Source organism: Aspergillus glaucus (genome assembly GCF_001890805.1).
Source record: "Aspergillus glaucus CBS 516.65 unplaced genomic scaffold ASPGLscaffold_8, whole genome shotgun sequence".
Taxonomy (NCBI): domain Eukaryota; kingdom Fungi; phylum Ascomycota; class Eurotiomycetes; order Eurotiales; family Aspergillaceae; genus Aspergillus; species Aspergillus glaucus.
In genome coordinates this window covers 24,187-50,431 of record NW_019170460.1, presented here as the reverse complement: position 1 = coordinate 50,431, position 26,245 = coordinate 24,187, and the positions used below count along the sequence as shown (strand labels likewise).

The window sequence follows — 26,245 nt, the reverse complement described above, 5'->3', positions numbered from 1 at the left end:
TGAACATGTTGTATACATGGCTACTGACAAAATTACTTAATGAGTCTTAGTGATCAAATTATTTGGGTTCTTGACTGGAACTTTGCCAAACGAAGGCCGAGTGGGAGAATACCGTAATATATAGCATAAAGCATCCGCATGACAGCGATCCACCGACTGCTTCGGCGGATCTATTTGTTTATTCCCGCTTGCTCTTTCACATGATTTAGCTAAGTATTTTGCGAAACATTACCTTCTACTTGTACTTTATTTGAACTGTCCTCTTCTAACGCATAAAAAGTGAAGGCAAGGTTGAAGGACGCCAATCCATAACTCGATTTCCTCTTCGGTCATCGCGAATCTAATTCCTTCTCGCGAAACATTCCTACAACTCCTATCGACTTCAACTTGCGCAATGGATGCTTCTCAATTGCAGTTATCTGCTGAAACCACTCAGGGCCCCGAAAGCGCACAAAACGCGCAGGATACTCTGAACACCCAAACCATCCAGAACCCCCCACAGAATGTCGACGAACCCCAGGTCCAGGGCCAGAGCCAAGAGGTAGAGGTGGGGGTGGAAATGGACAACACACGCGATTTCGCAGCGAATGGTGGCCGGATGGACACGGCGCAAGACCTCAATGCACCCACTGCATCAGATGCGCAGCCTACAGATGCGCCAACGGCATCGAAAAAGAACTCGGGCCTCGGATTTCTCAAGTAAGGATGTGCAAGCTCTTTTGTATTCCTGCTGCTGAAATTTTCTGTCCATGTTTCGTCAATCGCGCCTTCATAACCACGGTATCGCATTCTGCTCATAGAACAAATCCGCTTACTTATAACAGCTACCTAACATCGCCAATTGTCGAAATCATTGTTGGCCAGGGAGAAAATGAAACCACGTTGACAGCTCACCAAACTCTGCTACTAGAGTCGCCTTTTCTTGCAGAGACGGTTAACAAATTCAGCGAAACTGAACCGGCATGTTTTGTAATCCTTCGCTGAGACATTAGAACCCTGTTGACACTGATGTGTTCATTTCGCAGCGGCGTATTGAACTCCCTGATGAGCACGTGGGCGCTTTTGGGTGTTTTCTGCAATTCCAATATACGCGCGACTATACTTCGAGACCGACTGAGGGACAAGATGCAAAGGACTCCGATGACAGCGGGGAACAATTATTGAAGCATGCGCGAGTTTACACCTTAGCAGAGAAGCTTGGGATACCGGCATTGAAGGTACTCGCTCACACCAAGATTCACCGTGTCAATAGTACCCCCCGCGGTGAAATTGAATATGCCCGCTATGTCTACACGCACACTTCTGTGGATGATGTCACGCTCCGCAAACCTATCGCCAATTTCTGGGCCACCAGAAGCCATGTTTTGCGACATGGCGTGGAAGGAGAATTCAAGAGGCTGTGTCTTAATGTACCCGAGTTCTCTTATGACGTTCTCGCGCTCGTACTCGAGAACAAAGAAAAACGTGGTCAAGACAATAATAAGACTGAATCTGAATCAGGAACCCGTACAAGCGGAAGGAAGCGACAAAGGGGTGGTCAGTAGCTGACTGAACGAAACATAGTCATTTTTGCACTACTGGAAAGGCATTTTTTATATTAAACGGGGTCTACTGTTATTAGTGTATCCTCTCGTTCTTTGGACCAAACACCTGGGACCTCAGGTGGGGTTTGAATTGGTCTGTAAGTAGTAATCAACCTTTTCCCACGGATAATTAGGCTATAGATGTAACTACTTAGCACCATGAACGTCTAAATTTGTACTAAGGGCTGAAAATTAAATCATGCAACATGTTGGATATCGACTGGGTTATAATCGTTAGTATACCATTTTACAAAGCCAACTTTTCCACTTCCTCGATAGCTTTTGGTGCCGTGGTCAGATTCTCGTAACCGTCTCTGGTGATGTGAACATTATCTTCGATGCGTACTCCACCGACCCTCCAATAGCGTTCCAATACCTCGGTATCGATATACTGTTTGAGTTCAGGAGAGTGGATGAAAGGTTCGATGATAAATCGGCAGAAATAAATCTGTTCGGATGAATTGTTAACGATGATATTGAAAAGCAAGAAAGTGAATGATCCGACTTACCCCCGGTTCAACAGTGATAACAGACCCCGCAGGCAAATTGCCTCTCACACGAAGATACCTAAACATGGAGTCTTTATCATCGTAATTGGGGTTTCCGCCCGTGTCGTGAGTGTCCATTCCAAGATAATGCCCGAGGCCATGCGGGAAGAATGCCACGCTAACTCGTTTTTCGAACAATTCATCCTCGGACCCTCGAAGAATACCCAGCTTTAGCAGGCCTTTTATCGCAATGCGGTGTGCCAGTGCATGAACGTCTTCCCACTGGACGCCATCCTTCAGTTCTGCGATACATTCAGATTGCATTTGCAAAACAATCTCATATATCCGGCGTGTCTCAGGCGCGAATTTTCCTGACAAAGGGAAGACGCGGGTAATATCAGCACAGTATGCGCGGTACTCGCCGCCAGCATCGATGAGTACATTGTTCTTCCGTTGCTTGGTGACGGGGTCCACAAGGTCGTCGTTATTCTTTTGGTAGTGAAGGGTAGCACCGTTCTCGCCACATGCAACAATGGGGTGATAGGACTGCTCAGTACAGTCATTGGCGATGCACGTTGCAATAAAAGCGCCATAGATCTCAAGCTCGTTGGTTGCTGTCTTCGACGCTTCGATGGCAGCGACATGAGCCTTGGCAGAAATATCATTCGCTTTCTTCAAGAGAGCAATTTCATATCCATCCTTGATGATGCGAGTGAGCTCAATCGCGGCCTTCAGCGCGGACAAATTCGTCTCAGCAAAGTTTTGGAACTTTATATCGTCCGATATCTGGTCTGCAATCGCAAATGCAACCGCCTTGCCATTGTGAGCCGAGGCAATTGAGGCAAGAGTAGTATTGACCTCAGTCGTCGAGAGTACACGGTCAACATCATACTGCTTCTGTGCCTGGGCAGGAGACAGCGGGAGGCCAGACCAGATTACCTCATCGGGATCAATGGGAGGGATGTATAAAGTCAATTTGTCGGATTTGATGTCGTATGTCAAGCGTGAGTCCGGCAACAAGCACCCGGACAGGTAGTAGAAGAAACGACGTTGTCTGGGATCACAAGGTCAGAATCCACTATACATTAACATGGCGTATAGGAAGATCGGAGTCACCTGAATGGCATTGCTTCATCGTTGTCTTCAATAAGGCGAGTCTTTTGCGCTTCCAAGTAGATGACACCAGAACCACCATAACCTCGTTCTTGAAGGTACCCTGCGACTCTGCGCGCATGAGCTTTGGCAGGGTATTTGCCTGCCAGAATAGCGTCCAGCGATGACATTTTCGAAACCACTTGAGACCCTGGATATGTCTTGAGATGGATAGTATGTCGGGTGAAGTTTGGCAATCGCGGGGTTCGAGTGCGGGGCGCTGCGAGTGACGTGCAGAGCGCCCCGGCTACTGCCGGGGGAGAGATGATCCTCCTATGACGGAGACCCAGCACATTGCAAATATGCAAATAGGAATACATAATTAAGAAAAAACAATAATATTTACTGTCCAAAAGGAAAAGGGAGACAGGGAATTGTTCGTCTATCTAAATGGACTGCCCTGGCTGCCCGCGGTGCTAGTTACATCCTCAAATTCCATCTGCCAATCATCAACTTCAGCAAACTTCTTTGCCTGTAATCTTAGTTCCTCGCTCATTAAATCTCCTTTATCGGTGGATTTTGAGATGGAAACATCTGAGTCGAATGCATCTGAATCAAGAGCTGACGAGAGAGGCGACGACATTCCATCTGGTTGATTTTCCTTGTCAACATCTGTCGCTCGAGTGGCCGAAGGGTATATAATCCCTCCTTTAGAAGGTTTAGACTGTGGCTTTTTTTGTTTTGTAGGCTTAGTTCGCGTATTTTTCGATGGATCCGGCGGGTCTGTTTGCTTCCGTCGCGAGTTCATTGGTTTTCTAGAAGGCAAGTAATTCAATTCATCGTCGTCGTCGGATCTGTCGTCATCGTTGGATATATTAGAATCATTGTGCCTGCGACGTCGTTGGCGCCGCCGAGGAAGCAGTTTACTTTGAAGAGCCGCTGTGGAGAGGTACCCTTGCGCATTCATTCGCCCACTCGGTTCCTTTGTGCTCTCTAACGTTACAGGTGACGCTCGTTCTGCCAAGGCCAAATCAATACGTGCAGGACTTTGGGGTGCGCTGCTGCTCATAGGCGGCACCATTGTCTGACTGAATGCTTCGGGGGATATCAGGGGCCGAGGCGTATCGGTGCGGTCGTGTGCTTCATTTTCTTGGGTCCCACGAGCTGGAGAGCCGATAGGCGTGCTCTCTACTACATTCAAGGGTGATTGGGGAACTTGGAGTTCCCCTGTCGCTCGTTTCCGCTTGCGCGGTTTGTCGCTAGATGGAGATGAAGATTCCGCAGATGGAGACGCGGCATTCTTTAGTATCAACGATTTCCCACGAGAAACATTCAAAGGAGTAGATTCGTCTTCTGGACTCAATCCACCAAGAAAATCATCGTCATCAAGGTCAGAGGAACCATCCTCTGTTTGCATCATCTGAAGAATACTAGGCTGTCGAGCTCTCCTTCTGAAATTGCTCAGGACCGAACTTTCGAAAGCGGGCGTCCCTGGAATCTTTGAGCTCATATCACCCTTTCGCCCTGCGAGGGAAAGAGTTGATGAGTAACCACGGGCTCTCGTGGGAGGTCGACTGCCTGTCGCTGCGCGTTCGCCCATCGGCGATGATTCGATTGCTTGTTCATGCGATTTGGACATAGGGGTCCGGTTATTCATTTGTTGCACCATAGTTAGCGCCTCGGCGCCATCGGTCGGATGCGAGGCGCTGTCCACATTTTCGCCGTGATTTGAGGGCAATCCCGAAGCAATTGCAGACTCGAGGTTATCGTCGCCGGCCGATTTATGATTTGCGGTCTGTTTCGTGGAGGTTTGCGGGGCCTTGCGATTTCGTCTAACTGCTGGTCGTGGCATTGTTGTGGACGAGTTCTTTCAGAAGGATGTTTAGGAAAAGGTCTGGTTATATTGATGGGCCTTGTAAAATAAATCACTGGGCGTTCGGGGATCCAAACAACAAAGTAACCAGGTCACAACCAGTGACCAAAGTGACACCAAGACAGGTATTATCCGAGGCGAAACTGAGTTGACTGTACTCTGTACGATATGGTCTGATGTACGGAGTATGGAGTACGGAGTATTCCTTTACTCTTCGTTTGGGCGACGCGTTTGTTTTGGTGGCGGCGACGCGTGCCGCGGCCTCTACACGGGCCAATCCAGCGTAGCGTTGAACCATAGTAAGGACAAAATGGACAACGTCATTTGCCCTAAAAGGAGATTACCTACAGGGGTACATATGTATTATGTATTTTGAGATGAATTGACTCAACTCATCCAGAGTGAATGTTCTAGGCTGTACATGTTGGGCTACCTTTTGGTAAAATAACCGACATATGTTGCTGGTGATTTCTGATCACCGGTTGAAATCCTGCGTTAATTAGCCTCGCAAGTTGCAAACGGGCAGTAATCCGCCCAGGAAACCGAAAGGTTTGTTCCAATTGACAGCTCCCTACAAGCAAGAGCGAATTGGATGGTGGCGGCCGTTGGGTAAGGCCTACATGGATATTTGCACGTATGGATATTTGCACGTATGGATATTTGCACGTTGAAAAAGTCTAGACTATGTACAGCTCAAGAAAGATAGTAATTAATTAATAAAAGAGGATACAGAAAGAAATAAAAAGGCACAATCTTGAAACAACAGACATAAGCATTTCTGTACATGATGAAATATCAGTATAGGGCATGACTCTCATCAACTCCACGAAGTTATATAAAGAAAAAATTGGTATCTCAAAATCCCCAGAATATTAGAGAAAACAGGTTAGGAAAACGAAAACGAGAAGAAAAAGATGCGAGAAAAAGAAGAGGAAAGAAAGCGATTCAAAGAAAAGGATAAACAAGGGAAAGAAAGCCATTAGCATCAACAACCATTCAGGTGAGGACCCATTCGCTGCCACGCTTGATAAATTTATCAAGCATCAATCCAACATCATTCAAAACAAACCGACAAATGTAAAAGCCAAAAAACTCTGCAGCATGCCGCGTGCTCAACTCCAAGCCAACAAGGGTTGGCGAGGAATGTTTGAGACCTGGATCTTCCACCTGCTGGGCGATTTGATCTAAAGAAAGAAGTCCGCAAGTCAGTCTCATGAGCAGTCTTGATCATGAACACATGTGCTCACCTATAGCTTGAGCAGCGTCGCAAAGCCGTGCCAGGGCGCCCATGTAATTGGCATTGGGTCCATTGAACTGTAATTGCGTTACATTGCGCTTGGCGGTTTGTGTGCTCGGTGTGGGTGTCATAGGAAGAGTATTGATTGTCGGGTTGTCTTTGCCGATTTCCTTTGAATTAGGCGGTGCCGCGGAACCAAATCCCGAGTTTTTGGACCGCAGTTTACGCCATGAAGTCAAATAGGATTTCGTACTGGGCCCGTTTGAAGCCTTGGATGGTAACGTGTCCGCAGTACCCATCGCATCATCTGAGGTTGGTGACATCTTAAACAACGGCATAGCACCTTGCACACCAACTTCGCTACCTAATTTCTTTGACAGGGCGGTCTGTACCTGGTCAAGAACGCTCTCGAAGGATTGCATTTCCTCCAAAACAGCATCAGCATCGTACATGTCGACCTGCGATAATTTGAGAAGCGCTGCCGTCAGCAAATCACAGCTGGACACCTTTTCTTCCAACGCCTTAATTTTTGCATTCTTGACTCGCCAGACATCACGTGGAATGAATAATTTCGTCGATAAATAGCCGCCGCTGGGATGAGCGATTGTTTGATATATACATCTCATCAACCAAAAAGGGCGCAAGAGAAATGATTCGGGGCATGGCTCAAGGGGAGCAGGATGGTTGGCAACCATAGTGTTAGGAAAACCAGGTTGAGTTGGCGAATGTATATGGCTGTCAAATAGATAGAGGCCATCGCTCGGTAAGCCATTTGGAGTGAAGTTCGCACCCGTCGGGGTTGGTAGAATAGGGACCGTCCCAGTTGCCATTCCTTTCTGAAGATCCAAAGTCGGAAACATGCTGCTTGACGGTGTGCCAGGCGAATCCGCGGTTAGATCGGGGGCTGGTACTGACACATTTCTTACTCGAAATGCTTTCGAACTTGCGTTTTGCTTCCCCAGGTTGTCGGGCGCGGAAGGCACCTTTCCAATCGCCCGTGTCGGTGACAATATTGTCGAAAGCCCAGTACTTATGTCCTCTTCATCTTCTTGAGTTATGGCTTTGCTTAGGCCGATGCTTGTCGATGTTCCCTCGATAAGGGATCCAATAGACGCGTTTCGGTCGTCTGAATTCATGCCAGGACGCAATGCGGAAGCCGGATCCAGATTCTGATTCACATTGTTTGGCAGGCTTGTCTGGGGCTCACCTTTCGGAGGCGGCACAGGTCGGCTGGTCAACTGACTGGTTGATAATTCCAAAGCCGAAGCGTCAGAATCATCCCTTAAACGGGCGCTTGTATCGATCGTCAATTCTTTCGAATCCCGGCCCGACAATCTTCGTTCTCGCACGCTTGACCCGGATGACAAGTCGGAAGTTGTGGACGAAATTGCTGGAGCAGGTTGTGCAAGGGGTAGCGTGTTTGATTGTCTTTTAGCTGCCGCCGATGTTAAGACCTTGTCTTCTGCAAGCGTAGAAAGGGCCGCTCCGGCCGTTGTGTTATTGGAGGCTGCGGAGCTTTCCCAAGTTCTACCAGAAAAACTGCTTGAATCCGATTGTCTAGGGAGGGCAGATTTAGACTGAACGTCAAACTCGAAGTCGTCCATGACATAACCCATAGTCATCTCTTCAAGTAGACGCTCCTCCTCTTCTGCCTCCTCATCAAGATATTCCCGATCAAAGTTCTCGGTTTGGTCAAGCATAGCATGTTCTTGAATACGGTGCATCTCTCGACCGCGAGTCATGGCGACTTCTGCTTCTCGCTCTGCTTCTCTGACCTTTTGCTTCGCTAATTCAACATTTCTGCGTGCATTGGCCATTATATCGTCAGCAGCATTGTCGTCATCTATATCTATTGCCGGTTCTAAGCCTTCATCATAAGCCGCCTCGACCGCCGCATCTAAGGCAGCATCAAATTCCGCTTCGGTACCACGGCTAAGGAGGCGACTCATTCGTCGTCGTAAATACGCAGACGACCTTTTAGAGCGCAAAGAAGACGGTGAAGAGGCGCCAGATTCGTCAATTGTATCGAGCCAGGACGTTGACTCGTTTGTATCCTTCACCTCCATCCCAGGCAACGGCAGCTCAGAATAATGGGAAAGATAGGCCTGGTTGCCTTCTATGTCTGATGCCATAGAGAGATTTTGTGTGGGGGAAAGTGTGAATGATGAACCGCTATCCGCTGCGTGATTTCTCCCTTCCCAATTTCCATCTCGAGATTGCTGCCACGACGATTGGGACTGCGGGCGGTTGTATTGCCCTCTGGATTCCAGGCTATCATTAAATGCAGAGGGCAGTAAGGACTGGCGCCTTGGTGGGATTTGGTCAGAGGCTAGCGTTCTTCGCTCCTCTGAGATCTCATTATCACTATAAAGTTCAGACGGATGCTGCCGAGGGCTTATACTATTACCAGAGAGCTTTTCATCATAATCCTCTTCACGCGGGTGAAACAAGTCATTATCAGACTCCTGGCTGAGTGGACGTTCAGGGAGGGCTTTGCCGCCGGATCCCCGAAATGAGAAGTCCATGCGCTCCAGTTCAGTAACTCGAATCATATAGGTATCACGCTATGGGAGTTAGTCTATGAACGATGATTCTCGCTATCAAATGATGATTAGGGGGAGGCATACGATTTCCTGGAGCTTTAGCTTCTCATCTTCGCCCCCATTGCTACGGAGCATTACCAATTGTAACAAGTAACAGGCATCATTATATGCGTCCATCGCTCCTTCAAAATTCGCTGCATTGTCAAGGAGCACGGCCGTATTTGCTTTTTGGAGAGCTTTTGATAGCATCGTTTTTTGGGACTGGCCTCGCTGATGTTTACCCTTGTATGCTTCTGTTTCCGCAAACGGAGATGAGTTTTCTTCAGTCGATGGGCTATTTGCTGCCATTTCTTTGCTATATGTCTGCGATGTAGGGCTGGTGCGGTGACTAGGCGTATCAACTTCGGAGCTATTCAGGCCAGGGCCCTGGTCCTTCTTCCACGGATCGTGGAACAAACTCGCAAAAGTTGAGGTAGACTCGGCAGACGCTTGGGCGGATCGTGATGGTGCGGTGTTCGGGATATTAATGGTGGGCTGCACACCCGATTCAGGACGGATATTGCTATATAGCTTCGCAGTATGATTCTCTGCTAGTTGGTCGCTGGCGCTCACGGATATGTCAACAATTTGGTGTGAGTGTTGAAAAGGGATATTCCTTGTCGAGCTCACGTGGCCTTCGGGAGGATTAAGATCGTCGTAATCAGATATTCTAGAGCTTCCCCGATGATAGCCAGCGTAGCGGGGAGGGCTCTTATTGGAAGCAGTTGACTGGGACCAGCGATTCAAACTGCCCAGGCCTTCTCGAACGGCTCCGGTATCAACTGGACTAGTCGGCGGCGAGTTGGCTCTATGTGCCGACACTAACCTAGAAATCGACGGTGTTGTTGTACCCAATTTCGGTTCTAAAAACACATATCAGCTTTCTTTGCGAATCAGAGTATAGCGAGGAATCGCTCTCTCATACTGTACGGAGATGTACGATCTGGCGACATATGTCTGGATGGATTCCTTTGGTAGATAATACCGACTGCATCTGCTGTAGTCGTAGTTGTATGAAGATTTAAGGTAGGGCGGGGAAGTCGGCGTGCTCAGTATTATATTCAAGCCCTTGGTCTAGCTGCAATAGCTGCAATATATCGTGCAAGTCAAACTCTCGGCGAAAAAGGCCGTGATGCGTGGATAGAAGAATGATCCGTCTTATTCTTCGAGGAAAGATAGGTCAACGAAGGCGGGGGGTGCATCAAAAGGAGTCGTAAGAATATTCGCATGGGATATTGTCGGGTCGTCTGGCTGTCCCTATCGGCCACAACTTGCTTCAACGCATTGTTTTCCGTCAAACTCTGCAAATGTCCCGAGTAATATCTAATAATGAAGGCGCATCCTTCTTGCAAACGGGGTGAGCATCGGCTTCGTTTGATCTCGTTTAATCACAACCCATAATAAGCAAAATTCCATGCAGTCAACCGATTCGATCCTTGGTGGAAGGACAATTGCCAATTCAGTTTGACCCTAAAGAGAACCGGCGATGCTTCTCCTCTCTATTATCTCCGGGTCAAGCGCGGAAAGACAGCGGGGCTCCAGTTGCAAACAAATTGACGTCTGTTAATGACTGATTAGGTACATTTGCGCCCCTATACCCCAATGTCTGGGGAGGATGAAAATGATCAGTCTCAGAGTCTCCCAGTGGATAAAAGTGCCGGCAAAAAAAATCACAGGTGGTGATAATGATGGGATCAGGGGTGGTCCGTGGACAGGCCCAGTGCGGACGTACGTACCAGTCTGTACTCCGTGGTCCGGTCAGGGGAGTGTGTGCGGGGTGGCTAGGGATAGCACCCACGAAGAATATTGCACAAGGCTTGGGGGGAGAAAAAAAAAAAAAAAAAAAAAAAAAAAGCCAATTTTCAACTAAATGAACAATAATGGAAGGAGGTGCAAAACAATAGCTATACAGATTGAATTCCCAAAAAGGAGGATTGCAAAAAGACCCTGGGTACTCTGTACACAGTACGGAGTACTAATACAGCATACTACTGCTATGGTACTTGGTACACTCTGTACTATGTATCGTACTATGCCAGTGTACAAAATATTATTGGAGCAACTAAAGGGAAAAGGGGTATTATTCCTGTTAGTGAGGGCTGCAAGGAACCCACCCCATTTTGTATACAGTAGTCACGGAGCAGATCATATCAACCATGTAGACCAATTAGAAGTTACATAGGTACAGATAATTACATACAAGTATGTATTAATACAAGTACAGTATTGTGTACCACACTCATCACCCAGGTGCATTTACGTAGTAGTATGTATTACTGAGTGGGATATTTCGATTAAGCTTCATGATATTCATCTTTATGGCCTATTTAACATGCAGTTGTTCCGTGCAAAAGACTCGACATGCTTTGTAATACTAAAGTACCAGTTAGTTAGTTTTCCTAAAACCTCCGAAGTTCGGTACAGAGTAAAGTACAGGTAGGGCTGTCTCACTTTTTACACATACTCCGTACCAACAAACTATTTCTCTTCCCAGGTGCCAATGATAAGTACACATGTTCTCCGTAGCTATCTTAACTTCATGGTCGCTTGCTCTCCTGGTACTGTCGATATGCTCATTCGTGTCCTAGGAATCTTTCATGCATGCAGTCTATCCTTCTCATATTATATACCTTGCAGCACCAGATAGGAAAGTCAGCAGCCAAGGACAATTTCTATTTTGCTATTGATATATAAACATGTTCTGTACTATCCGCGCTCCAACAGCATGCTTGTCATCCTATGTTTGGCAGACCAATCAGAAGCCGTGCAGAAACAATATGATGCCGAAATGAGATTGGGTAAACATGTTGGCCAGGAAAATGTTTGCACAGCATTCCACCAAAACTATGGACCAGATAATCAAAGGTGTTCTGGTTTAGGTCGTAATCAAGAGAACTGCGACACTCTTTTTTTCAGGGCTACAGCCCAACTATGCCTTGGCCTGGCATAAATACACAGAACGCGGGCTTCCATGACATGTTATATCTTCTTCAAGAATCACAAGGCCGATATACCTTCGATGAAAGAAGAACAAGACTGGCAGACTTATGAATTATGTATTATAATATTAACCGCAGAGAGAAGCCCTGCAAGGACCAAGAGAAAAGGCAGTGTAGCTAGCTCCTTGCAGTTTTATAGTACAGAATTCATTCCTCTTCCTCTTCGTCGCTTGTAGCCTTATTGTTCTTCTCAGGGTTACCACCAGGTTCGCCCTGATCCCCATCGTCACATCCATTAGACTGACCAGCTGTATTGTCATAGTTCGGGCGTGGAACTGACTGCCCATTCTCCCTGAGCAAAGCTTCAATACCTGGAAGTAAATCGACGAATGCTGCATATTGGTCCATCGGCATGGAGATGCCCTATGATGAAGAAAATACATGTGAGTAATTGTCAATTTATAGCTGTGTATAGGATATTCAGCGAAGGGCAAAATGCAACCTACCTTCTTTCCTGGGAACTCTTGGCCATCTTTTTCATAGTATTCTCTAATGTTGACCATCGTTTTCCCTCGAAATGTGGATATGGTGACGCGACGCATTTTGGATATTTCCCAGTACGGGTCCCCGTTAGAATCAATTTTGGGAGAATCAGGGGCAGCATTATTTTCTGTCATCTCAGTCTTCATCCTCTTTGTGTTATCCCCGTCATCGACAAAGTCGTCAGTTGACGTTCGCTTTCTGGAACTGAAAGCCATAATGAATGAGAAAGCCCCCAAGCAAGAAGAATAAGTCCTAACAAATACCGTTGTCGGGTATTACTCTTTCAATTAATGGGTTGAATTTGAGGTCAATGACTTATCAATAACTGCCAGGACGCGTTCCGCGTAAACTCACGTGAAGATAAGATAGCACGGTAGCATATGATATGATGGCACAAGTATTGGTCTCAGAGGAGATAGCAAGGGTGCGTGTTTCTTCATATGAAGTGCGATGAGTGTTGTCTAGATAATCTGTTGAATAAATAGGGTTCCATCCCAATGTGTAGATATCTAGCGTTATTTGATGCCTAAGTCAAGGCCACTTCTATACACCAATTCTAATCAAACTATGTTTAAATAATGACAGCCCTCAAGACCTGCAGAAGAATCGTGAAGACAAACCCACGGGCAATGGTCTCGACTTGGAGGCAATCAAATATCTTTTCAAGTGCTTCTCGGCTAGCAACCGCTCCCATAACGCTTGTCAATGCCTGTGGCAGCCCTTTCTGAACGAGAAGCTTCCGTGCATTTTCTCGTAAACGTTCCTTTTCGTCTTCAGAAGGTGGTGGTGGCCAACTCCTCATCTCGATTTCTGTCGGAAGGGCATTCTCACGAAGTTTGGTAAGATATGTCCCTATTGTTTCATCTGACGTGTTCGCATTGATCATTGAATCCTGAAGAAGGATTCGGATCGTTTCCAAAGTTGGGCTTCCGGGACGGAGAATGTAAGATTTTGCAGCATTCAGAAGCGTCCGACGAATATTCCAGGCGGACGATAAAGTATATAGCTCATTTATAACAGCAAATATTAGCTCCACTGCTATTTGGGTTTCCTCATTCGTAATCGCCTTATCTACCAACGCTCCTGCAGCTCTTATATCAGGGGTTGCTTGCTGATGAGAGTCCATCACTTCAGCCTGCCGGTATTGGGAACCTATCGCTGAGACTTTTTGCTCGAGTCCATGGGAAGGAGACTCATTCGACGGGCAGAAGTTACTCGAAAGCGGATTGACTCCTGCGTCTAGCCCATCAGCTGCCAAGCTAACTGCACTACCCACAGCTTCAGTTGACCTGCCAGAGCGAGCGTTTTGAGAGAGAGAAGCATCGTTCGAGGATGAAAAGCTAGAACAAGAACTGCGCGTTGAAGGATACTTTTTTCCGGTAAATTGAACTGGTGATGTGTGATGTTTGGAACCCGAGGTCAAATCAAGCGAGATCTTCCGAGCCCCCGAGTTTCGTGCTTGTTCTGTTTCAGCAGGGAAGGGCTCATTTGATTCAAAATTTCTCGCCTGGTCAGCAAATGAACGAGATGTTCGTTTGCCGTTACCTCCAACGTTGCCAAATACCCCAGTCACACCGCCTAAGACAGCTTTGCTCCCCCCAGCAACGCCCTTGGGCGCGTTAGCTAATGCGCCTAAAACACCCTTTCCCACGTTTTCAAATGTGGCTTGGCTAGGGAAAGAAAAACCTGTTCTCGTAGATGACCCTGCAGGATCGGTTCCGAGACGATTATCCTTATCAAAAAAACGCTTCATCTTTTCGCTTTCTGCGAGGGACTCGTGTTGAAGAGCATCTTTCAAATATCGCGCCAATTCTTGTGCCAATGCTTGTCTCGTATTCCCTTTCCATGTTGGTAAAGTAGTATGCGTCTCTGTGAAACTCCAAAGTTTGTTCAACCTCGAAATGGCTTCAAGAGTCTCATGTAGAGATTCAAAATCAGCGTATTTTTTGAATGTCATCCAACCGGAGAATCGTGTAGATGTCGGTTCAACCTGGATCAAATAGTTTGACGTAGGCTTCGACCGGATTAATGTCTTTTCTCCGGGCTCCGATTCGACATTCACAGATACGAAAGCTCCATGAAGAATCAAGGTAGGCTCTTGAATGATTTCTGATGTAGACCTTGACGAGCTGGGAATAGATGGGGAAGATGAAAACCGCCGCTGTTTCCTTTGGAACAGAGACTCACTCGTATCAAGTATATGCTTGTCATTTCTGCTGACCGAATCATCAACTTGATCAAGCGCCTCAGCAGAAGAACTATCATCGGTGCCATCTGGAACCGAATCTCGCCGGTCCTCGTTGATTGTTTGCTGCAGATCTTGCCTCTGTGAATCCTGCGCTGCAATCATGGCACTTAGACGCTTTGCTTCTTTAATTGCTTCTTCCGTTGCCTTATCTGAGTGGTTGCTCTGCCCCCCAGTTGTTTGTGGCAGCACCTGAGGGTCGTTTTCGACGCTGCCCGCTGTGTTCATGTCTGAAGTGTTCTTCAAATCAGAACCCTTTGGTGCAGTCACGCCCTGGCTCCGGGCCCCTTCAACGCCGGCGTCGATTGCGTTCATTATTTCGGATTCACCCTCGCTCAAGAGATGGATTATCCATCCGTTGATGAATTCTGGGCGCGAGAAATTGGACATCATGGATTGAAAGATAACACCGGCTAATACCTCGCGGAGGAAATCCCTGAGTATATAGCAGCTATATGCTTTTTGGTCGAGAAAACTAGACAGGATATCATCCGCAATCATATTGAGTTTCTTGCGCTGCTGCTGATCTGCCAAAACATTGGCTAGGCTACTTTCAGGGAACAATTCTAGATATCGGCTGACCGTCTGTTCAGGTGCTGCAGTCGAACTTGTCGTTTCAAAAGCCGTGGACAATTCGTTTAAGAAGACAATAATCATGGAGGACGAGTTCGTGAGGAATGCTAAAAACGTGTCTGCTGTTCGCTTACGCGCGAGGTGGGATGATATAGAAGTAATAAAATCGGCCAACATCCTCCGGCACGAGAGAGGAAAGCTCGACTCGGACGGTAGAATCGGTTCGTACCAGTAGCTTTTGTTTTGTATTTCCTGGTCAGTCGTGGTGACGGACGTCAAATGCGATGGAAGCTTACTTCACGTAATCCTTTACTATCGAGTCCGTCAACGACACCAAAGCTGCAGCTGTCTTTGGGCGAAAAGTTGAATAGTCCGAGTTCATAGTCGGTTCCCTTGCGACTTCGGATGATCTGTGCTTCGGCCAGTCGAGCAGTCTGTTGGCCAAGTGCAACGTAAGCTCCCTTCTACGGGCAGTTGGTATACCTGTTTCTTGGGCAGAATGTTCATTGCCCCAGCCTTCCCATGAAGCATGTAAGATGACGCCGAGGACAGTTCCAATTAATATAAGCCCGAGCCTTCCCAATAGGATATACGTCGCAACCATTAAACATGCAAAAACGCAAAGCAACGCTTCGTTGCTAGACGTCGAAAGAAAACGGAGAATATAATTGAGAAGGTCATTCGACTGTGCAGGAGAAGCGGCATTTTTGGAGCTATCATGCTCATGTTTCATTGAGGGTGGCTTCCCCAGACGCTGGAGCTCGGTTGCTCGTGGAGAAGCAGCCGCATCATTGAAATTATTCATGATGATTCCATGAAAAGAGATGAAAGAGGAATACAATATGTGCAGTATTGGCGGATGAGTAGGAGACTAGAGGGGGGAAAGATGAGAGACACAGGGAACCAAGTGTTAATAATGTTTGATGGTGGTTGTTGTTGTTATCTTCGCCCCTGTGTACCGTGTTATGAAAACAGAACCGAGGCTAGCTTAGTAGTATAAATCCAAATAGCGCATCCACCCAAAAACAAAATTGTTAGATATTGCAGTTAAACCAGAATAAGCTTTTCTTGTAGTAAATACACAAACCTGCATGTGTAAGGTGGAGTGGCGTAATGAATACTAGTACACATAGCTACTTGTAGTAGCACCATGAAAAAAAAGGACCAATTACCTACACATAGTAGTATGTATGGGGTATATTAATGTGAAAGGGAAGCTCAGCTTCTCAACAAAATACTCCGTACAGAGTACTGATTGTATGAATACAAGATACTAGTTCAATGCGTAGAACCCCACATCCCGAGAAAGAGAGCCGGGAAAAAAAAAAAAAAAAAAAAGATAATAATAATACTAATAATAATAATCATAAATTATGTATCCATTCATAATTTCCTTGCCTCACAGTCTGTCTGACAAGGAATCTAAAGCTATAGTTGAATGGAATTATTCTCCGCTATCCGAGTGAATCCGGGCATTCAAAGAAAATGCTATCCATGCCAGATGCAAAGAAGATAGCGGGTCTCATAAGCTACCCTACCCTACGCAGAAGGCTTCCTGGAAAGGTCTCCCAACTATAAGCCGTCAAAGTTATTGGGTTTTGATGTATTTCGTATGGGATCCCCGCGCAACTATCGCCAGTTCGCATGCGCTGCCCTTTTTCAAGATACTTATGGTTGTAAACGCAAGGTTTTTTCCAACCTTGTCGGCACGACCTTCAATCTCGAGCCAATCATTGGTCGTTGCTGCAGAAAGGTAGCTGACATGAATATCTGCGCTGACACCGGTTGAATCCAGACCACAAGATGCAATGGCCAATCCACCGGCCCAGTCCGTGACACAAGCAGAAAAGGCACCATGCAGAGTCCCTTTCGAGTTAATATGTTGAGGTGCTACCTGAAGTCGAGCACGCACAACGCCATTTTCAGCATGATAGATTTCGACCTGGTCAAGAAGGAAGGCGTAAATAGGACTGTTTGTGCGCATACGCTCCCACACTTTGTGAACGTGCTGAAGTTGGGAGTCCATGTCAAATGAGGCGAGCCTTGGATACTTCGCAATGTACTTCGAAAGAAGGGGATCAATGGCATGAACAATGCGAGAAAGCGGTCGTCTTTTTTTCTGTGGTCTCGGTTATGGGCTTAAATAGTGTGCCCGCTAACCTCCTTTAGGAACATTATTCCGGTCTACTCCGGAGTAACATCAATAACTAATGTATTCCACGGAGCAGCGCACCCTGTATTCCCACATAAATGCGCAACTTTTGAATGCTTATATCTCAACAACAGCTGAAATATATGGAAGTGTACTAAAAATATTCCTTATTTACCAGTATACAAAAAGGCTTAGGCTATTGAAATTCGAGACTTGCAAATAATTGTCTTAAATACACATTATATCATAAAATACAGCGTAATTAATATTAACTTAATGATTAAGCTATAACATTCTGCAGAATTCAGTATACATAATATCTATAGTGTACAATTGCACCATATACAATATCATACAAAAATTTCTTAAATTGGTGGAGATGTGAGCATTCAAAAGTTGCGCATTGATATGGGAATATATGGTGCACTACTCGCCCGTGTGCGCCGCTCGCCCGTGGAATAACTACGTTAATTAGTTAACGTATTCCACGGGCGAGCGGCGCGCACGGGCGAGCGGCGCGTTTTCCCCACGACCACCAAATATTCAATCATCAACATGCTTAAAAGTTTGAAAAAATCACTAAATTAAGACTATCTAGTAATTGAACATGTAGCTATTTACTAGGGCAACTGCGTATAATATGTCCAATAGTCCCACAGCCACTACAGCGTGGTGGAGCTCGCTGGCGTGGCCGTTGAATATCTGCTTCGACCTCTGCTTCAACTGCTCTATCAAGCTGCTGAACACGCTCCTGACCTTCCTGTATAGATAGCATAGTATCTTGACCTAGGTTACCACGCCTGCGTGCTTTCTTCATCATCTTCCGCTCATTCTCTGCCCGTAGAACCTTGATTTCTTGGTGAAGAAGTAGATTCATATTCATTGCCATCTGTGCAGATTTCTCAAGATGTTGAAGGTGAGATACAGGGCTGCTCGACAGCTGTCTTTTCTTATTAAGACTTCTCTGTAGATCGTGGATCTTATGATCAAGTTGGCGAGTATTTTGAGGGGTCTGAAATGCAGATGATATTGACCCTTCAGTCAGAAGTGGTGGTGTTGGCGTATGCAGTTGAAAGGTAATTTTTGAAAGAACCCTTTCTTTATCTAATGGTTTGATCCCTGCTCCAGCAAAGCCACCATAGATATTCTCTTTGGTAAAGACCTTCTCGCGTGCAGATGGATAGAGAGATAGGAAATCATCCTTATCAATATGGTTGTTGCCAGCAATCATCATTCCCTCAACTAGCTTCCCATATGCACGTTTTAGTGGCCCAAAAACACCAACATCTAGTGGTTGAAGAAGATGAGATGAATGAGGTGGCATACAGAGACAAATGATTGCATGCTCTTTGCAGAATCCATCAAACTCTGCACTTAAATGGCTACTATGACCATCAAGTACAAGTAGCCGCTTTGAACCAACTGAATAATGTTTGGAATATGGCTCAAACACCTCTTTAAGCCAGCGTAAGCCTATTATATCAGTAGTCCAGCCATTCTGACTTGTGGCTAGCCTCCAATCTTGAGAGAGGGCTGATTCTTGATACCAAGAGGCTTGATGCTCCTTCCCTTTAAGGATCACAACTGGAGGAATTGAACATCCATTTGACCCTATACATTCAATGATTGTGACCCATTCACGGTTCCCTTGAATGACTGTACGTGGTTGCTCACTGCGCTCGACTGCAGTAATAACTTTAGAGGTTGTACAGAGACCCATTGCAAAGCCAGTCTCATCAAAATTCCAGATATCATCTTCATGGATACCATGCTCTTGAATCGTCTCTAATATCATATTAAACCATTGTTTGATAATCTTTGGATCCTCCTGCTTTGCCCGCTGGTATGGTATTCACTGATTAAACTGTGTTCGCAGTTGTGGATGGCGTCTAATAAAAGCAAATGCCCAGTTGACTCCTATGTTTGGAGTAGAGGTAGGGGTCTGTTTTTGAAGCAGTATCTGGGCCATTTGACGTAGGAACTCCGGACGAATTGCAAAACCACGTTTGTCTGCATTCAGTATTTGCTTAACAAGGACTTCTTCTTGAATAGATGATAATATGTGATTATTTGCACGTGTTTCTGTGCGTGGTTTTCGTCCCTTGAGGCGCTCGCGAAGAGTAGTTTCAGATACCCCAAACACCTTGGCAGCTTCCTTTTTTGATTTGATTTTTTTCGAGTTATAGGCAGATATAGCCATTTGAATGTTAGATTCTTGAGATTTAGGCATTATGGATTGAAATGGTGAAGATATAATGTGTTGAAGGAGGTAGTTAATCGAATATTTGGTGGTCGTGGGGAAAACGCGCCGCTCGCCCGTGGAATACGTTAATGTACTTAGGTTTAGATAATCAAATTTTTGAGTCATGTAGTCGCTAGGATAGAAGGAGAATAGATCCAAGCAATTCCATAAATACCCGACGTTTCGACTGGTAAACACTCACTACCCTATATTATTATATAGTCACGATGTGAGTTAAATATACACAATCTCATTTCACTCCTGGTCCCATATTTCCAAAATGTCGAGTACTTGGCGGAACACTGGCATAGATACATGGCTAGTTCAATTATATAATTCAATAAATCTTCTTCCTTGACAATACCTGTGAGAGTATAAAATGATTAACATCTTCATCTGCCCAATATGTAAGATGACTTGCAATACTGGCAATCAAAGAAATATCGAATGCTCCTCTGCGTTGAAAAATTAGCACTAATAGTCAAACAACCGAGGCGCGTTCTTACTCTTGCACACTGTAATCAACGCGACCATTGGTATTCAATACTCTCACTTTAGCGTCCTCGACCTTCAATTTTCTTGCACGTTCCTCAGAGTCCAGATAACAAGTAGCGTCGTCATCCGTTGAAGTTTGAGACGACTCCCTGCGGCTGCTTCTCGCTTTCTGAAAGCCATCATAAAGTGTCTCCAAGTCAGGTTCTATTAATGTTCGAGGTCGATTCGCATATTCGTGTGAAAAGTCGGAGTCTGTGTTAGCTCTGGAAGGGTCAGTTGCCGGTGAAGATGGAGACTGAGCACCCGCATTTGAAGGTATTTCCTCGGAATTCAATCCTAGGCTGCGATTGAGCAGGCTGCTCGCAACGCCAGATGTAAAGTTGGACCACATAGACCCGACGCTTTGGCCCACACGGGTACCGATAATTGAAAGACTCTGTCCTGATGCCGCCCAAAGACTTTTCTTGACAGACGGCAAAGGCTGTGGCTTGAGTGACGACATTGCTGGTGATATAAGCGGTTCAATACGATAGCTCACAGGATCGGACGGATGGAAGATGTTGTATAATTGTCGACATTTCGGGAAGGATGATATAGAGCATCTTTCGCCAAACCCGCCCCCTATAGAGTGCATGGAGGGAGAAGCTGACGATCCGAAAGTTCCAGGATTATCTTCAGTATTGATTGGTCTTCCGGGGCTTTTGATGGTGCTCATTGTATTTCTTCCGGCGATAGTCCTGCCTTTCAACATTTGGAATAACGCGATTGGCGACCCTAAGCAAAAGAATTCTTCGCATTCAAAGTCCAAGGGGTAATCCCGACGTGGATATGGCGTAGTTCCTCTTTGGGTCCCTGCATTTATTCGTTCAAACGGTTTGGATTCGTCCTGCTGGTGACACAGAATATCAAAGAGGATTGCGCTCCCAAGCGAATGCCCACAGAGACTCACTGAGCCCCTGAAAGACGGATTTCGCTTTTTGAAAAGCTCAAGTATCCGGTTACATTCCTGCTGGACTATGACAGCAATGTGTTCACAATATTCACTTTGGTACAACAATACGTCCATTGCCAAATCGGATATGAGATTTCGAACTGCAGGCACACTCTCAAGCGTGATGTCGTTTAAACTTGGATAAATGTCATCTTCAGGGGCGTCGGCGTCGGCGAGATCAAGCTCCTTGCGATTCTGCCTAACACCACGATAGGGGAAATCCAGTAGATGCCTCCAACATCTAAACTATTATCAGCACGTCAATAAACCCCGGCAGTAGTTTAGTGAATAAAGGGAATGTAAGAAGCATCGAGGAGATCAGGTGGATGATGCAGGGCTCGCTTACACAGGTAATACTTGAATTCGACAGTTTGTAGCATGATCCGGATATGCAGAATTCAAGGCTTGGAGATCTGGTGAGGCTTTATACACACTTTTCATTGTCTTCCGGAGGACATTGACATCATGTATAAAGTTGATGCTCTCCAAACGCAGCCCCAGTCGCTGCCCAATCCCATGTGTCACCAGTATGAGATGATCAACGGTACGCTCCCTATCTTCATTTTCCGCCTCCCTCGAGTCCTCCATTTCCTTTTCTTCTTGTTTACGAGCTTGTTCCTCTAGCTCGGCTGCATTCTGTGGTTCGCCAGCAAGCGATGACATCTGTCGTTCTAAAGTGGACCTTGGGCTCTGTTCGAAGTTGTTCTCGTTTTGATCCGGTTGAGAGGCCTCCGATTCATGTTTATGCAAGAAATTCGTGGAAGATTTTCCGGTTATGTTAAGAGATGGGTCTTCGAACGGCTTTCGCTCAGGGAAGTCTCGTGTCTCTGAATTTTCCTTTTGCTTTTTGGCCTCGGTGAAACCGCGTACTACCCTAGTGCCTGGGATACCACCCAGTGTTTGATAGACAGTGGTGCTCACGCGGGACATAAAATCATCGTTGGTTAACAATGCAGTTGCAGGATCCTGGTATGTAACAATGCTATTCATGTAAGCACCAAACAAGCGATAACTCGGGGATTCGTTGGAAGAAATAGCAGTGGTATGCCCCGACTTTTCAGCACGACCCCGAGGAACATCGGTTTCTGTGGACCGCAATGAACTTGGATCCGGAGTGGAATCTCTTTTCGTGCTGGATTTACCATGCTCATGCTTTGCTGAGGATGTCGATTGGCGGATTGAGGATTCATGTGACTCGTCGAAGCGCCATGGCTTCACTTTTAGATACCCTTCCTCAAGCTGGGTGGCGAGTGTTTCGTTGCATGGTTTAAGCGTTGAACCCTCTTGAAAAAACCACGTCCCGCGTCGAACCTCATACACTGGACCTTCCCAATATGCTGGGCCCAATTCTCTTTTCTCGATGTCCACATCAAAAAGGTAATCTTCGTTGACAGGTACCATCATTGAACTGCCTTGCACCCTACCGGTAGGGTGTGTATATTTGACATCTTCGCGTTCAGCTTCGATTTCGGAGAGCTTCTGAAATGCGACTTCAACGGATTGAGAATCTCTGACCGAGAATGGCACAAACTTCTTGGGCAAGGGTAAAGGCTTCGCACTTCTCCCTCTTTGATTGGATAATGTTGGCTTTCGCTTAGGCGAATCAACTGCATAGAACCACCTTACTTTTAAAGGCGGGCAATCTTTTGGGTAAAAACGTAGGCTTAACCTATGCCTGTGTGTGACAATATGATCTTCTCCCTTTGATCGTTGTAAAACATCTTGATTCGCAGAGTAATCTGGAGTAGACCTAGGTGTCGAGCTCCGAGAATCGCTCCAAGGAGTTCTCGCGGAGGGCGAATCCTTCGCTTTCGCCGAAGTCATTGAGCTTCGATATGCTTGACGATTCAGAGGGTATACGTTTCCGTTTGATGGGAAGCACTGGGGTATGAAAACACGCCAATTATGAAACGCAGGAATTGCCTTCTGAACTAATAGTCGAGAAACTAAAAATCGCATCAACAATTCGAGTCCCGAATGCCCGAATCAGTACCGCACGCAGGACCTTCGGCCAAAAAAAAAGGGTGCTGATGGCAAGGAGTAACATCGAGAAACAAGAAAACTATTTCATACTTGCATAACAGCCTACTCCATACGGAATTAGCAGTGATCGCAATCGCTTCCCATAGGCTTTGATATAGAACCAGAGTAGCGAGAATACTGGTGTTATTCAATTGAATTTCTAGTTAGATGTGGACTTACCAAGTGCTAATTAATAACTAGTTACTTTGTAACTACCAAAGATGCTTAGTTATGTTGACATTCTTAGTCAGGTCAGTTCAGAAAAGTGGCGGGTCGACATCATCAGGCAGCGGAAGCCACATGCCAATGCGTCATCGTCAGAACAATAATACCGTGCATAGTACGGGAGTACTACGATGTATACTCTATCTATCTCCAAGGAATAGATATCTCATGTTGCTTCATACAGAAGTAGTTTTTTATATTCCTCGGTTTATATTTCCCAGTATCAAAATCTTGACCACCAGACTACTGAGCGGCTATGTACTCCGTACTTCGTATTCGTACTTACTCAATACGTATTACCAGAACCCGGGAACAAACAACCCCACTCTTGCTCCATCTATTCCGTCGTCACGGCTGCCTCCGTACACAGCGCTTCCCATCCCAGGCAGTTATTATACAGCGCTCTTCGTCATCCTACCACAGTTTTATTTTTCTTCTGACCGCAGATTTCTCTTGCTTGAGATCAGGTTACCTTTCTCCTTTTGTCTGCCGCATATCGCGCCCAGATTCGACATTAGGCCAGTGACAACGTTTGGTTCTGAGAAAGAAAGGGAAAATGAATGTACTCAAACTTCAACGGTAGGTGTTTCCTTGCAAGGCTGCAGTCATTTTGTGTTAGATTCCGTACCTTGTGTGGTATACAACAGTGTCTGGGTGTCTTCTGACTGTTTTGTCCATGCAGAAAGTATCCACACTTTGATCAAAGCGAAATCTTCTCTTTTCAGGATGCATTTAGGAAGTTAGATCCCGATGATAAAGGCTATTTGGATGAGGCTACTGTTATCAAAGCTACCCAACAATCTGAGCGACAACCATATGATGTGGTGCGCCAAGCTCTAAAAGAGGTTGAGCTTGATAGCTCACGTCGGGTAGAGCTTGAAGACTATGTGGATGTTTGTATTCGATCCTCGTAACTTTTCAGGCAATAATGACTAAGTCTCTGGCGTCAGCTTATCTCCAAACTCCGCTCAGTTTCGTTACAGAGCAAACCGTCTGGTCCTACTCACGCTGCCCAAGGAAACGGAGCAGGCCCGTCTAAGCACGTTTCCAAGGGTAGTGTTGGTGGTAGAATTCAGGTCCAGGGTTCTTCCGCGAATGTCACACATACAATCAACGAAGATGAAAGAACCGAGTTCACAAGGCACATTAATGCCATCCTTGCTGGCGATCCAGATATTGGCCATCTTTTGCCGTTCCCAACAGACACCTTCGAAATGTTCGATGAATGCAAAGATGGATTGGTATTGGCGAAGTTGATCAACGATAGCGTTCCCGACACTATTGATGAGCGTGTCCTGAACAAGGCCGGGAAAAAGATCAAGCAACTTAATGCTTTTCACATGACTGAAAACAACAACATCGTTATCAACTCGGCCAAAGGTATTGGTTGTTCAGTTGTGAACATCGGAAGTGGCGATATCATCGAGGTTCGCGAACACCTTATTCTTGGCCTCATTTGGCAAATCATCCGCCGGGGTCTCTTGGGCAAGATCGACATCAAACTCCATCCAGAGTTGTATAGACTGCTGGAAGAAGACGAGACCCTGGAACAATTTTTACGTTTGCCTCCAGAGCAGATACTGCTTCGTTGGTTCAATTACCATCTGAAAAATGCCAAATGGGATAGAAGGTACCATTCATCTTTTTCTCTTTTTCTCTTTTCTCCCACTTCCCTCTTCCAACCTTCTTCTCCCTATGATATTGATTCTGTGTTCTAGGGTGACGAACTTCTCCACCGACGTGAAGGATGGCGAAAATTACACTGTTCTCCTCAACCAACTGGCGCCTGATCTTTGCTCGCGAGGGCCGCTCCAAGTTCAAGACCGGCTCCAACGGGCTGAGCAGGTTCTGACGAACGCTGACAAGTTAGGTTGCAGGAAGTTTTTGACTCCAACCTCGCTTGTTGCCGGGAATCCAAAACTCAATCTTGCATTCGTTGCAAACTTGTTCAATACCTGTCCAGGTCTTGATCCGATCACTGAAGAAGAAAAGCTTGAAGTTGAAGACTTTGATGCTGAAGGTGAAAGAGAGGCCAGGGTTTTCACTCTCTGGTTAAATTCTTTGGATGTTCAGCCAGCTGTGAATTCATTGTTTGACGATCTCCAGAACGGGACCGTCCTGCTGCAGGCATACGATAAAGTGATTCCCGGCAGTGTCAACTGGAGGCATGTGAATAAGCCACCTGCGTCTGGCGGAGACATGATGCGATTCAAAGCTGTCGAAAACACAAACTACGCTATCGAACTTGGAAAGCATATTGGCTTCTCCCTTGTCGGCGTTCAGGGTGCCGATATTACCGATGGCCAGCGAACACTGACTCTGGGACTGGTGTGGCAATTGATGCGAAAAGATATCACCAATACACTTTCGTCCTTGGCGCAACGGATGGGCAAACGTGAAATTACAGACACGGAAATGATTCGGTGGGCAAACGACATGTCTCGAAAGGGTGGCAAGGCATCAACCATCCGCAGTTTCAAGGATAAGTCTATTGGATCTGGTCTCTTCTTGCTTGATGTGCTGAGCGGCATGAAGAGCAGTTATGTTGATTATGATCTCGTAACTCCGGGCCGGACTGATGAGGAGGCATATGGAAATGCTAAACTGAGCATCAGCATTGCAAGAAAGCTGGGTGCCACCATCTGGCTGGTTCCTGAAGATATCTGTCAGGTCCGCTCTCGTCTGGTGACCACGTTCATTGGTAAGTTATTGTGGCTGTTGATGAATTGTGCATGGTTTGTCTATAAATGAATGCTAATATTTTATCAGGTTCTCTGATGGCTACCTACGAGAGCATGCAATGAATGGGCACTGTTCAATCGGGGTCTTTGATACATTTGACTGTTATCAACTTTCATTCTAGTAAAGTATAAAGTATTTGGTTCTTAGTGGTGAAAACTTGCTTCTTCAATATAAGGTGCTTTCTCCAATTGTTACCCTTGGGTCTCAAAAAGTAGTGAGGT

The 26,245-nt window shown here is 46.0% G+C and overlaps 9 protein-coding genes across 9 annotated transcripts; 2 read left to right on the top strand and 7 right to left on the bottom strand.

The window, feature by feature from the left end:
- The first annotated feature begins 508 nt into the window (after positions 1-508).
- On the top strand, positions 509-1,835 carry ASPGLDRAFT_1396497 (uncharacterized protein). The gene is made up of 4 exons (XM_022541685.1): positions 509-960; positions 1,026-1,491; positions 1,550-1,596; positions 1,651-1,835. Exons 1-3 carry the CDS (start codon positions 706-708, stop codon positions 1,561-1,563), a joined length of 735 nt encoding a protein of 244 aa, XP_022401636.1. The 5' UTR covers positions 509-705; the 3' UTR covers positions 1,564-1,596; positions 1,651-1,835.
- ASPGLDRAFT_124328 (aminopeptidase P family protein) lies at positions 1,831-3,354 on the bottom strand (the record flags this gene model as incomplete). Its single annotated transcript, XM_022540473.1, has 3 exons — positions 1,831-2,031; positions 2,093-3,125; positions 3,188-3,354. The coding sequence occupies 3 exons, from the start codon at positions 3,352-3,354 to the stop codon at positions 1,831-1,833; spliced, it is 1,401 nt and encodes a 466-aa protein (XP_022401635.1).
- Positions 3,355-3,570: 216 nt separating this feature from the next.
- Positions 3,571-5,278, bottom strand: ASPGLDRAFT_45868 (uncharacterized protein). Its single transcript, XM_022546334.1, has one exon. The coding sequence runs from the start codon at positions 5,013-5,015 to the stop codon at positions 3,606-3,608; it is 1,410 nt and encodes a 469-aa protein (XP_022401634.1). The 5' UTR covers positions 5,016-5,278; the 3' UTR covers positions 3,571-3,605.
- A 754-nt stretch (positions 5,279-6,032) lies between these two features.
- On the bottom strand, positions 6,033-9,808 carry ASPGLDRAFT_24817 (uncharacterized protein; the record flags this gene model as incomplete). The annotated part of the gene is made up of 4 exons (XM_022543419.1): positions 6,033-6,220; positions 6,284-8,837; positions 8,901-9,718; positions 9,781-9,808. 4 exons carry the CDS (start codon positions 9,806-9,808, stop codon positions 6,033-6,035), a joined length of 3,588 nt encoding a protein of 1,195 aa, XP_022401633.1.
- A 2,083-nt stretch (positions 9,809-11,891) lies between these two features.
- ASPGLDRAFT_45866 (transcriptional coactivator p15/PC4 family protein) lies at positions 11,892-12,623 on the bottom strand. Its single transcript, XM_022546333.1, has 2 exons — positions 12,301-12,623; positions 11,892-12,217 (listed from the first exon to the last, which is right to left on the bottom strand). The coding sequence occupies exons 1-2, from the start codon at positions 12,550-12,552 to the stop codon at positions 12,002-12,004; spliced, it is 468 nt and encodes a 155-aa protein (XP_022401632.1). The 5' UTR covers positions 12,553-12,623; the 3' UTR covers positions 11,892-12,001.
- A 285-nt stretch (positions 12,624-12,908) lies between these two features.
- On the bottom strand, positions 12,909-15,888 carry ASPGLDRAFT_124083 (PX domain protein; the record flags this gene model as incomplete). Its single annotated transcript, XM_022540457.1, has 2 exons — positions 12,909-15,390; positions 15,452-15,888. 2 exons carry the CDS (start codon positions 15,886-15,888, stop codon positions 12,909-12,911), a joined length of 2,919 nt encoding a protein of 972 aa, XP_022401631.1.
- Positions 15,889-16,439: 551 nt separating this feature from the next.
- ASPGLDRAFT_45863 (PaaI family thioesterase) lies at positions 16,440-17,252 on the bottom strand. Its single transcript, XM_022546332.1, has one exon. The coding sequence runs from the start codon at positions 17,179-17,181 to the stop codon at positions 16,744-16,746; it is 438 nt and encodes a 145-aa protein (XP_022401630.1). The 5' UTR covers positions 17,182-17,252; the 3' UTR covers positions 16,440-16,743.
- Positions 17,253-19,682: 2,430 nt separating this feature from the next.
- ASPGLDRAFT_45861 (DDHD family phospholipase) lies at positions 19,683-23,196 on the bottom strand. Its single transcript, XM_022546331.1, has 3 exons — positions 21,382-23,196; positions 20,056-21,276; positions 19,683-20,004 (listed from the first exon to the last, which is right to left on the bottom strand). The coding sequence occupies exons 1-3, from the start codon at positions 22,857-22,859 to the stop codon at positions 19,887-19,889; spliced, it is 2,817 nt and encodes a 938-aa protein (XP_022401629.1). The 5' UTR covers positions 22,860-23,196; the 3' UTR covers positions 19,683-19,886.
- Positions 23,197-23,438: 242 nt separating this feature from the next.
- sac6 (fimbrin) lies at positions 23,439-26,244 on the top strand. Its single transcript, XM_022546330.1, has 5 exons — positions 23,439-23,861; positions 23,965-24,175; positions 24,233-24,912; positions 25,001-25,983; positions 26,052-26,244. The coding sequence occupies exons 1-5, from the start codon at positions 23,839-23,841 to the stop codon at positions 26,084-26,086; spliced, it is 1,932 nt and encodes a 643-aa protein (XP_022401628.1). The 5' UTR covers positions 23,439-23,838; the 3' UTR covers positions 26,087-26,244.
- The last annotated feature ends 1 nt before the right edge of the window (position 26,245 follows it).